Below are 13,546 nucleotides of genomic sequence, written 5' to 3'. Positions count from 1 at the left end.
ACACAAGAAGTTGAAAAGTTAAATGAAGCTTTTGACATTTTACTAGCTTTTTTCATCTTAGCTTGTGTTTTAATTGTTTTTTTGATCTACAAAGTTATTCAGTTTAAACAAAAACGAAAGGCACCAGAAAACTCAGGGGAAAATAGACTTGAATACTACAGCTTTTATCAGTCGGCAGGGTATAATGTAACTGCCTCGATTTGTAACACCCGCTCAAATTCTCTTGAAAGCCCTGGTCTGGAGCAGATTCGACTTCATAAACAAATTGTTCCTGAAAGTGAGGCACAGGTCATTCTTTTTGAACATTCTGCTTTATAATTCAACTAAATAGTGGCTATAAGAAAACTTCAGCGCCATGGACATGAATAAAACTGAAGCCTCCTTATAGAATTATAAACTTTATTTGGAAATATAATGAATTCTATGAGCTTAGCATTAATAAATAATGTTTTAATAACTTGTGAATACTGTATTTATTCATCAAATGTTTTTTGATAGGCATTGTATTATATAATAATAATAGGTAATATTTCTGTGTACTGAGCACTGCTAAATACTTCATATATCGTATTTAATCTTTAAACAGCCTCATAAGATAGTAATCTACATTTTACAGGTAAGGAAGCCTAGGCAGTGTGAGTTTGAGAAACTCCCAAATTTTCACAGCTTGTGACACTTTTTGGGTCTGACTCCAGAGTCCACGCTTTTAATTTCATGTTATACTGCCTACGTGCTATGGTTGTAATTGTGAACAACTATAATGAATAGACACAGTTCCTGTTCTCAGTAGAGCTTGAAATCTAGAAGAGGGAACAAAGTTGCTATACAGGATGGTAAGTACTTGGAGTGCTAACATGTGGAGTTAAGAGGTAGCTTTATGAGAGAAGCAGCATTGATACTGGACCACGAAGGATAAGTAGGAGTTAGCTCAGTGAGGACAGCTGTGTAAGAGATGGATGTAAAATCATATCAGAGGAGTTGAAAAAAGAGAAAGAATACTGTTTTTCAGGCACTAAAATTCTGTACGACTGAAGCTGTGAGCAGTGGTGTGAGATTTGCTGCTAGAGAAATATTGGATCATGAAGGATGTTGTAATTTTATATTTTTCTCTAGGGCAGCAGGGAGCCATGGAAGGAATTTAAGCAATAGAATGACATATCAAAAGTGGATTCTTTCTGGAAGGAGCAGTAAGACTAGAGGCAGGATTAATTGAGTAGGAATGTGAATCACTAATCCAGGGGAGAAGGGCTGGGAGGCCTGGGCCAGGATAGTGGCAGAGAGGTTGGATGGATTCTAGTGCTACTTTGGAAGTAAGCTGAACTCCCTTGGTGGTTGCCTGAGGGGTGCCAGGTGAAGGAGAAATCAGAGATGTTAGGTTTTGGACTGAGCAAAGGAAGCAAGAGTAGGGATATGAGTGTGGTGTGAGCAAAACAATTCAATTTTAGATACATTGAATTTGAGGTTCACATTGGATCTCCAAGTGGAAATATTAGCAAGCAGAAGATAAGAAGAGAGATCTATCTGGTAAAGGTCAATAATTTTAACCTTTCATCTGTCTAGTACACCAGAAGTATATGATACACTCTTAACAGTAACAGTAACCATTTGGCCGTGATTCTGGGAGACAGGTACATGAGGAAGAATAAGCTGGAAGAGCCCCTCAGGAGATGTTAGTAGCCCTGATTGAGGATATTTAGTATAGATCAGTGATCATTGAAATCATTAAGGTGATGTAATATTTTTCTTTATTAGCATAAATTTGCACTTGTGTAGCATTCTCCAGAATGTTACAGGTATAGTAAATGCCCATACTTGATCTGTTAGTAGTGACCTGAATCAAAAATATGTACTAAAAATTTCCTCTTGAGCACTATGTATTTCCTGTTTTTGCTATCCATCTTCATCCTCCAAATTTTTATTTTTTATTACTAAAGTTACTACTGTCCATATGAAATTAGCCTGAAACAATCTGGGACTGTTTAAACCAAGTGATAATTATTGAGTTTGTACTTTGAAACTGAGATAATTATAAGAAGGTGCTATGTTATCCATTATACCTTAACATAGTACCTCTCAAACTCAGAATTACCAGGAAGCCTGCTGCCCCACTCCTCCCAGAGTTCTTGATTCAGTAGGTCTGGAATGGGGCCTGTGAGTTTGCATTTTACAAGTTTGCTGATGCTGCTGGTGTGGGAACCATGCTTTGAGAACCACTGCCACAGATCTTTGAGAGAAAAAAAGAGCCGAGGAGCGGTTTTGATGTATATTAGAAATTGCAGAGAAATTAAAGCTGCAACCGTCCTCTTCTCCAAGAGTTTTTAATGTTTTGCTTCTCCCTTAAAGCTTTTTCCTAGATTGTAATTTTAGATGAAAACATGAATATATTTTAAATCTGTTTCTTACGTAGATTGTTTCATCATGGAAGAGTGTGTGGTGTTTATTTCACCTTGAAAAATCTACATGAAGTTTTTTGGTCAGCCTGACTACATTATACTTCTGGAGCTGTAACAAAATAGTCAAATGTCTATTAAATTAGTTTAATCACACACATTTAAAAAATGTAAAATATTGCTTTAGAAAGATTTTTTTTTTTTGCTTATTTCATGATACAATTTTATTCAAATTCTTCGTATAAATATTTGATAACAATGTCTATATCATTAGCAAAGTCCCCTTTTGATTCTGTTAACACTGTTGTCTGGAGCACGTTATTTTCATTTTGGTCTGAGTTGGGTGACATACAATACTTCCTTAGGAGTTTAACTCCAAGTCACAAGAACCTTTTCATATGACTTTAATAATAGCACAGTTGGCTTTTTAAAATTTGTCCTGCAGGTATATATTCATGATTGCCTTGTAATTATTTATTGCATAGCTTTATTTTCAACAATATCAAACATATGCAATGATGAGGTCATACCTCCCATAATTACTAAATCTCTAGTAAATTCTTTTATGTTTCTTTTCACAAAACAAGAACCAGTCTGTTTAGTGACTTCTGTAAGTATCCAAAACAGGCATTGATTGGTGTTTTTTGAGCTGAATGTCTTTTCCGAACAGTGGCAGTCATTGATCATCTCTTCTTTTTTATGGAACCTTGGTATGTCTTCATTGGGCAGTGTTTTTTAAACCACAGTCTTTTTCTTGAAAGTCACATAAGATGTCAGTGTCTTCTCATCTCATTATACATTGATTGTTGTTGTTTTTTTTATTATTATTATTATCTTAAAGATAATGGCTTTTCCCTGTGTATGTACACTCAAAAAAATTTAATTGGGCAAATGGTTTATAATATAAAAGCCTTTATAAGGATCATTGTTGGGTGTAAAAAATTCAGCTTCAATTCTAAAATAACTTAGTGAATTTCCACTATGAATTTTTATTCCATTTCCTTGCCAGTGTTTGTTAGGGGGGCTAGATTTATTAATACACTTTTCCATGACCAGAGAATTGCCATGTAGAAAGGATATATGTTTCTATTTAAGTTACAAAGTATTTGCAGCCTTAATCCTGAAAAATATCTAGAATGGGGTTAAAAAAACACAACAAACTAATTTTAGTGTGAATATCACCACTTTTGTAGCCTCTGGTGTGGTGGAAATTCTAAGACTGATAAATCAGGTCTTTCTTTTTTGCCATTTTCTTATACTGCTATTTGCTTAATCCTGTTATATAATATAAGCAGAAAAGTTAAGACAGTATTTTGTTTGGTTGTGGCTTTTAGTGCTTAAAAACTTATTTTCTTAAGTTACCTTAACTTCACTGATCTCATATTTAAGATATAATAATGTGAGAGTGACTTCAAATGTTAACTAAGTGTGATGTACAGATAGTATAATTGTGGTCTGGTTAGATCAGAGGAAATTTCTAAAGTAAAGTTCTGTCTGATTTCTTTTTTTGGGCTGGTACTTTGGAAAACTATTAAATCATCAACTGTATATTATAAAACTGTTCAGAAAAGGTAACTGAAAATTTTGTCTGTGTTTCTGCATTCCTTTTTTCCTTCCAGGTGCAAGGAAATGAAGATGTGATGTAAATATGTAAATCCATCACTTACAGAGAAGTAATTTAAGGCACACTATCTATGATGATAAATCAGTTATCTAAAAAGTGGAAATGTAAAATGCTCACTAGAAAAATACTAATAAAAATTAGACAAGAAAAAAGAAACTAGAGTCCTGTTCACATTCAATCTAATGTTTACTATTTAGGCTAACCAAATAAATATTAGGATATTTTATTTATTTGTTCCTTTGGGGATTAAAGTTTTTTCTTTTATCTTTCTAAAGGCATTTGTTTTCTGAATACTGTGATTGAGTTCATAATGATACTAAAGGACAAATAATTTTAAGCTGGCATGGTTTAAGTTGGGTGAATAAACACAAGAAAGATGGCTGATGGCTGGAATTTTTTTTTTTTTTTAAGTACATATTTTCTAAAAGCAAGGAAAAATCACTTTGTGTGAAGTTTCTGCAATTCATATCCTCTACAGATAGATACTTTTATATACCGAGAAAAATGCCTTGAAATATATCTTTAGGAAATAGTGAGTCAAGATTAAAAATATAGTTTTACTTATGGGCATTTAACTGAAAAGTTTACTGAAAACTATGTGGAATTGTTTTAAATGATCAAATGTCTTTACTTACTGAGTACGGTTTTTTATGTTCTCACCTATTTACCGTTTGTGTATGTGTAATATCACTTATCACATACTTTAAAACAAATCAAATAGATGTTTGAAAAGGCCTGTCTTTCTGTAGTGTATTTGTAACATATGTCTATGTGAATAAATTAACGTATCAGCCAGGTATGTAAAATAAGAAAAAAGTGTTTGTGACAAGTATAAAGGAAGAAATGTTCTAATTGCTAACACTTTTTTCCCTTTGATTTTACTTCCATTCTTCTCTTTCATCCTTGACCTTAAACTTTCCTTGGATTTTCTAAAATGAATGCTTCAGAAATAGATTGCAACACAGCTACCTTCTTTTCTATTTTCTGCCTCATGTCTAGTATAGAGTAATAAGTTATGATAATGTTATATACAACTCAGCTACCCATACTTGTAATTTAAAAAGAAATAAGTAAAAATAATACTGTGAAAAGAAAATGAGCACAAGCAGTTTTCAAGCTTTGGGGATCATTAATTTCCACCATTATTCACTGAGTGTTCACATTTTGCATAACGAAAATCTATGAGACATAAAAATATAAACATAATATATAGAATCTGCCTCAAGTTATTTATAATCTTAGAGCAGACATGTAAAGCTGAGAAAAGCAGTTATCCAGGATATTATAACTTGATTAAAAAAAAAAAATGTCATTTGTTGCTTCATTTCTTTATCCTTCTTATAGACTTTTAGTTCATAATGAGTTCCTGGGCACATATCATAGCTTTCCTCACTTTTTTAACTCTGAATCATAGAACAGTTAACATTTAAATGTGCAACACACTTCCCTATGTGCATTCAAAATTATGTGCACTAAACCTCAAGCGCCTTTTAGTTTCTGAGGTCCATGAGGTGGCCATCTTTTTTATCCTTAGGGATATAATGATGGCTGACACATTTTTTGGGCTTATAAAATGTTGACAAAAATGAATGAATTTAATCATGGTGACCTGTTCATCAGGAAAGATTGGACTGGGTATTATTACAACTTATTTTAATCGCTTCTTTCTTGGCAAACTAATTGCTATGCAGTATAAGTCCTTTTCTTATTTATTATTACTCACTGAACCAATCTTTTTGAAGCCTTCTCATGGGACTTCACCAAGCCTTCTCATGGGATTTCACCAAGATGTAAAGTTTTGGCTGGAATAATCAATAATCAGGTTTTGGTTTTTGTTTTTAGCTCCCGAGTGTTGGTTTTTTACTGTGCTGTAGAAGCTACCATGGCGTTTAGCTAATCTTTTCAGGGACTCTTGACTTTAATGTCCTAGTTAATGTGAACTATCACTTCTTAGTCAGTATGCAGTGGTTTGAGGTTAAGAACTGAGTAATATCTAAAATTATATGGTTTCTCTAGCTATCTTCACTTTTTCCACATTATACCTGACACCAGATTTGAATGAATGTGCACAAGAGGACAATTAGAAGATGACACACTGAGAAGAATTGTAATAAAGCATTACTCATAACTCCCAATAACAGATATAAAAGAAAGAACTTGGGTTGTTTTTCATTAAAAACAAAAACAAAAACAAAAACCCTTGTTCCTGGCTTGTTGTATTTAAAGAGATAGTGTACATGAGATTATCTAAGTATGTGCCTTTTATCATTCTCATTCTTCCTCCAAACCATTTTTATTTCATTTCTCTGAAGGTTTATAGCTCTCTTTTGATTGTTTCTATTTTAAACATCTAATCACATTTTATAGCATTTAATTCAGAAAGGTTGTATATTATGAAAAACAGGATTGATTATTGTAAAAGACAAGTTCAGAGAGTATTATGTGAATAAAAAGGGCTTGATATTCAGAACTTCATAGTGAATACTGTATAAAATAAATCTATTTTAAAGGCTTTATTTTGAAATGTTACATTTACACATTTGGAAGGAACATTTTTATAATGCTTAGAATAGGAGGAAATTTATAACTTCTTAATGCTCATTTTCTTTACATATCTGTTCTGTCTGCTAGGAAAGTACAAGCCTCTTGGTTTTGTTTTCTCTAATATTTAGGGGTACTTTTCCCGAACTCCTTAATGAATGGTAATTGAGGTACATCCTTTTCAGTGCTGTTCGAACTGGAATGCTTTGAAGATAATTATTATATAACTTCTTTTACTGATTCTGGAATATGGTATGGATACTCCGTTTCCACTCTTTTTCTTTCGTCTTTCTCCTTTTCTACATACAGTCAGCTCTTCCCATTTGAAGCTAGCTTGCATACCTTTCTGCTTTGGGCCATAGTCATTCTCCCTTTTCCTGAACTTGAAGTCTGTGCCTCACCTGCTCTGGCACTTAATAGGTGCTCCAGGATGAGCATGGTTTTCCCTGTTCACCCCGCCCCCACATCTAGCTAAATCTCTGCCTCTCTTCTGTGCAGCATGAGTCACATTCCAATGAAAGAAATGACTGATGGACCGACTGAACTGAGGTTACCTCAACTCCCTTCCGTAACCCCTACTAGACAATCATCTTTCCAATCCTTTCACTTGGTAGAGGCAGGGGAAGGAAGGGGGAGTGAACCCCAGTGATCACATGCCTGAGTTCTTAAGCCCGAATAAGCTTATGGGCCAGGACAGTAGTCTTTCTTCCTGAACTCATGAAATTTTCCCCCAGAACTTTTTTTTTCTAATTTTTATTTTTAATTTTAATTTTTTTAGGCATATATATATTTACATTGAGTGTTCACCTCCCATAGTTAGATTTATTTCTGTCACCACATATTTGACCCCCTTTACCCCATCTACCTCCCCCCTCCCCTTACCCTCTGGTATCCGCAGAACTTTTCATGCTTTACTCTGGTTCCAGCAGTGTCATGTAAACATTCATCTTTTATGAGCAAGGGGTGAAGTTACTGATTTTGGCAAGAATTGTGTAGTCAGAAGTTTATTCTATTTGTGCTGTAGTTTATCAAAATCTGTGCTCAGCCCTGAAGGCTTAGACTTGTAATGTGCCTGTCTGAATTAAGGCCCAATGCTCTAGGACAGTATCATTTATTAATTCAGCATGTTACTAATTACTTTTCTCTAATTACATATGGCAAAGATACATAACTTTTTACCTTCTCAAAAACCAGTGTGCCCATGCTGGTACCACCAACATTGATTAATCTCATAATTTGAAGCAAAACCTGTAATCTAATGAGCTGGTTGTCAAATTATACTATTTTTATCTCTAATATACTTCCTTGTAATTAGCATTCACCCATATAGCAGAACATAGTCACAATCAGGTTGCCGGATGTGTTAGGAAAACTCATAATCAGTCTTTTGAGAAAATACTAAGTACTCAGAAATTTCATTGATTTCTTGTGAAATTCCTGGTTTTCCCATAAGGTGTGCTGTTGATTCTTGGAGGGGATGTAAGTGGAGAAAGCAGTTGCCTGAGTGGACTGTTCTAACATTGACATAAAGCCCTATAAAGAACCTTGGAAGCTATAGTCTAGAGGGCTTTTGTCGTCTTCATCTAATTGAGATCAGTGGTTGATAACTATCTAGAGTGCTGCTATGTTAAACAGCAATCTCAGGCCCTGCCTGCTTAGTGTGCTATGATGGGTTAGTGGTGAATTTCTCTGCATTGGGAAGGGAAAATGGCTGTATTCCCCCTGCCCCCATGCATTTGCCATCCCTGAGTTCAATTTCTATTTTATAGACAAGGAGACCAACACCTAGAGAAATGGATTAACTTCAGTAGGATCACATAGTGGCCCAACTTTGAGTGCAGAATCTTGGTTTTCTAATTCTTTTTTCCAGGGCCTTCTTCACTGAACCAGATAAGGTAGACCGTATGTATGTCAGAGATTTTTTAGTTATTATTAAAAGAAATATAGTGACATCAAAAATATGTACTACTGCAATAGGATGTTATCTGCAGATTAAATCAGAATGATTTCAGTTGGTTATTATTTGCCTATCTGGTGACTTAGTTCTTCTAAAATATGATCACATTTGAATGTATAGACAGAGTTTTAAATTTACAAAAATGGGAACATGAGAACATGACCCAACGTGTGCTGACCTTGGGAACTACTTTCCTGAACATTTAAAAAATTAATTATGCATGTTAATGTGGTATGAGAAACATGGTATATCCTTTGTAGGAATGATAGCTATAAATGCCCTGGAGATAAAAATTATAATTTATTCAGTTTTAAATTCAGATAGTATAATTTAGTGTGCCAGTAGATGGTTATGTACTTCCACTTTTTAAAAGTCAGGTATTTTTAGGATATAAGTCACATATAGTAAAACCTCTTTTAAGCATACAGTTTTGACATAATGTGTAACCACTATCACACACAAGACACAGAACATTCCCATCACCCCAAAGAGTTCACTTGTGTTTTTTGCCTAGCTACCGCAGATCAAATAATTTGCTTTTCCAGAGAGTCACATAAATAGAGTCGTACAATATGTAGCCTTTGGAGTCTATTTTATTTCTCTTAGCATACCGTTTTGAGATTTATCCAAGTTGTTGCATGTATATGTAGTTTGTTCACTTTTATTGCTGACTTCTATTCCAGTGAATAAGTGTCCCACGGTTTGTTTATCCATTCACTGTTTGATAGGCATTTGGATCATTTGCAGTTTTGGATTTTTATGGATAAAGTTTCTATAAATTTTCATATACAGATCTGAGGATACCTGTTTGGTCTTGGTAAATACCTAGGAATGGGATTGCTTGGTTACATGGAGTGTGTTTGACTTTATAAAAATTGCTGATGTGTTTTCCAAAATGGATGTGCTGTTTTTTATTCTTATCAGCAATGTGTGGAGGTCCTATTGTTTCTCATCCCTGCCAGCACTTGGTATTGTTGATCTTCTTAATTTTACTTTTAATTAAAATTTCATTGTGGTTTTAATTTGCATTTCTCAGATGACTAATGATATTGAACATCTTTTCAGGGACTGATATGACATCTATATATATTCTGTGGTGAAGTGTCTGTTCAAATATTTGCCCAGTTTTAAATTGCATTGTCTTTCTGAATTTTCAGACTTCTTTGTATATTCTAGATCCAAGTCCTTTGTTAGATGTATATTTTCCAAATATTTTTTCCCAGTCTATGGCTTGTCTTTCTTTTCTTTTCTTTTTTTTTTTTTTTTTTTGATAGTATATTTAGAAGAGTACAGATTTTTAAGCTTTAACGTTTTTGTATCTTTACTTTTGTAGTTATAAAATCAACACAAGACTATTATAATACATTAAAGAATATTAAAGTATCTCTTTTCTATCTAATCTGTTCTTCTAGTATTTAAACACACTTAATCTAGTGAAAGAAAATGTTAATGTTATATGCAAGATAAAATTTTTGCTTTAAGAAATATATTGTGAAAGTTTCTTTTGTATTTTAGAACTAAAATTTCATGTTTAAGAGGATGATTAGAAAAAAAAAACCTGTTGAAATAGTCTAGTTTAACCTGTTTTGCTCTTCTTTTATTCTAGTGTTATCCAAGATAAATTCTGTGGGATTATAAACATTTCAGTGGAGGGCCTACATGATGTCATGACAGAAGATCCTGAAACAGGAACTTATAAAGAGTAAGTGGATCATTTAATTAATCCTACTTGGACAGTTACTTAGAGGGTAATTAATTATATCCTGCATGATTTTTGTTTGCTATCACCATATAAGAACAGTATAGCAACTTTTAAATTTTGCATTCTATAAAGAAAATTTTTTATTATTTTGCTAATATTTGTTGTTTGATCTTGAGATCAGCTTTATTTTATTATAGTGAAATTTTACATGGATTTTTTTTGTTTTATTTTTCTTTTTTTTTTTTGGCCTTTGGTTTTAAAAAAAAAAATCCCAGTGTATTGTAGCATATGAATTCCTTTTTAGAGATGTTTGAATGTGCTTTTAAACTAACATAGTTTCCCTGACTTTCAGGCAATTTATGGGGGAAAAGGGATGGGTAAGCATCTTCTTTTTGTATTTGCCTGATTGAAGCATCATTGGCACTATTAAGATGTTAGAGGGTCTTGTGGAACTTGATTAATTCCAAAAGAGAATAGTTAAAATTATAATCTTTGGGAGAATAGTAAAATTACGTTATCAGGAATGCTGAAAATCTCATACTTATATAATTATTAATTTAAAATTCTTTTTTAGAATTAATCACATATCCCTGTGTAGTTTGTAGAATTGCCACACCTTTCCTCTTATTACTATTGATAAGGGCATGTTTCATATGATGATAAGCAAGGCTTCATGAGATTCCAGGTCACTTGATTCCTTCTCAGTAATATATTGAGCTCGTTTGCTCAATACATTTATAAAACTATCTATAACAAATTGGAAAGATTGCTGTTTGAATCATATTTTGTTAAAAGATATAGAAACCAGATATATGTGGTTGAGTCTTGTTAAACATACGTGTTTGGCATGTAACTTAACTTTTGAAAACCCAAGAATTCAGATGAAATAGAAGCCTCAAACTTTTGTGATTACAAACCAGTTTTTGTTTTCTTCAGATACATACCCAGAAGTAGAATTGTTGGATCATATGGTAGTTCTATTTTTAATTATTTGAGGACCCTCTATACTATTTTCCATAGTGGCTGCACCAATTTACATTCCCATCAACAGTGTATAGTTTCCCTTTTCTCCACATCCTCACCAACATTTGTTATTTCTTGTCTTTTTTTTTGATAGTAGCCATTCTAACAAGCATGAGATGATATCTCATTGTGGTTTTATTTGCATTTCTCTGATGATTAGTGATGTTAAATATCTTTTTATGTAGCTGTTGGCTATCTGTATATATTCTTTGGAAAAAACGTCTATTTAGATATTCTGCTTATTTTTTAATTTTTCTTTTTTTTTTTGCCATTGGGTTGTATGAGTTCATTATATATTTTGATTATTAACCCCTTCTCAGATATATGATTTGCAAATATTTGCTCCCCCTCAGTAGGTTGTCTTTCTGTTTTGTTGATTTCCTCTGCTGTGCAGAAACTTTTTAGTTTGATATTCCTATTTGCTTATTTTTGCTTTTGGAGTCCAAAAAATTGTCAAGGAGCTTACTGCCTATGCTTTATTCTAGGAGTTTTATGATTTCGGTTCTTACATTCAAGTGTTTAATTTATTTTGACTTAATTTTTGTGTATAGGGTAAGATAGTGGTCCAGTTTCACTCTTTTTTACTTGGGTTTCATTATATGTTTCTATTTTAGTAAGAGTTCTTATTTCATTAAACCAGGAAAATTTATTAACGAGGCTTGGAATTTGCCTTCCTCTTGTCTTTATTTAGAGTGGTTTCCCTTTAATATTTTGTTCTTATGCAAATTGGAAATGAGATTGACAACTCTTTGTCAATGTTTGTAAAGTGAAAAAGAAGAGAGGTTTAGTCAACATCTTAGGATGCTTTGGGGCATTAAAATTCATTAGAAAAGGACTCAAGTTGTGGTTTTTATAGCTAGCGAGTGTAAAACAAAACATATTGGCTATAAAAGAAGTAGTAGTTTTATTTGAAACAAAAGTAAAATTTAGGCTTTATAAGCATTTTTTTCTCCTTGTTATGTTGACCTACCAGATGGTTCTTCAGAATAAAATAGAGAATATAAAAAAGAACCTTGGTTCCCTGATTCTGACATTAGCACCTGTATATAATCCTAACTTATATAGGTCCCAGTGACATCCTTGGGAGTCTTTCTTTCTCCACTTCTCGTTTTCTGATCCACATTGCCCCATTTCTTAAAATTAGAAGCCTGGTTTCTTACAGAATAAAGTTGATGGGGCACTTCTGTGCTGATTCTCAGCTTACATTACTGACCTTTTCTCTTACTTTCCTCTTTAGATTCCTCATCATTCCTCAGGTGTGCCATTCCTTTTTATACACATTAGTTGACTCATAACGTTCTTTTTTACTTGGCATGTCATGCCCAATCTTGCAAATACCTTCCTCTAGGATTCCTTTCCAGACTCTCAGGAAGCATTAATTGCATCCTTCTCTGTTCCTTCATGGCACTTTGTCTGTATTGCTAATATACAACATTTAGTTGGTTGCTTATATTCAATCTAGTGGTCATAAGAGGATCTGAGGCAATGCATAAGAAAAGGATGTGCTCATTTTGCCCAAAAACTGTTAGCACAGGATTGAAGGAATTGGGAAACTTGTGGCATGTGCGTATAAAACTGAGCCCTAAGCTTGCTAACTACCAGGATAAAAAGAGAAACGTTAGGATTACATAGTTCCTATTTTCAAGTAGAAGGAAATAGGCGTTTTAGGAGAGGGGGACTGTTTCTGGGCATGAGCACAATATGAATTTTTGATAAGGTATTTATATAAGGAATTGTAAAGGGATTTCCAGCTGTAAGAGAAACCGTGAGTCACCTGGCTTTAGCAATAAAGAATTAGTTATCTCTGACAACTAACCAAACGACTATAGGTAAGTGGCTCTATGATTAGTTATTTGGGTCCTCACAACACCTTCAAAGACCCAAGTTCTTTCTCCTCTATTCCTGCAGCACGTTAGCTTCATTTGCAGTCTGCTTTCCTTCATGGTTATAAAGTAGTGCTGGGCATTACAATTCATGACAGTGCCAGTGCCAGAGAAGTAATCTTCTCTTGCTTTATCTCCCTCCCCCTCCCCGCCTTTTTATTTATTAAACATCATAGGAAACCTTTCCCAGAAGTCTTTTCATCAGATTTCTCTGCATGTATAATTGGCTAGGATTTGTTAAACATGCTTCTGTTGAAAGCAATCATTGGCCAGGAGAATCGTATTACCGTGGTTGCTTGTTGAGCCATCGGCACTGGGACTGGGATCAGCTTTATGTGAAGCATATAGTGGCATGGAAGAGGAGGATAACTGGACAAATTCAGGGTTCCCTCAGGAAGGAAGACGATTATATAAGCAACCAAACTG

At 33.7% G+C, this 13,546-nt stretch overlaps 1 protein-coding gene across 4 annotated transcripts in view; it reads left to right on the top strand.

The window, feature by feature from the left end:
- IPO11 (importin 11) overlaps positions 1–13,546 on the top strand; it is a 169,435-nt gene that overhangs the window by 133,250 nt on the left and 22,639 nt on the right. For all 4 annotated transcript variants that reach the window (XM_011377348.2, XM_011377351.2, XM_011377349.2 and 1 more), the window contains exon 28: positions 10,119–10,214. In XM_011377348.2, the coding sequence (XP_011375650.1) occupies positions 10,119–10,214 (96 nt within the window). The remainder of the gene's footprint in view (positions 1–10,118; positions 10,215–13,546) is intronic.

The sequence above is a fragment of the Pteropus vampyrus genome, unplaced genomic scaffold (assembly GCF_000151845.1).
Source record: "Pteropus vampyrus isolate Shadow unplaced genomic scaffold, Pvam_2.0 Scaffold310, whole genome shotgun sequence".
NCBI classification, from domain to species: Eukaryota; Metazoa; Chordata; class Mammalia; order Chiroptera; family Pteropodidae; genus Pteropus; species Pteropus vampyrus.
This window is presented reverse-complemented; position numbering and strand designations above follow the sequence as displayed.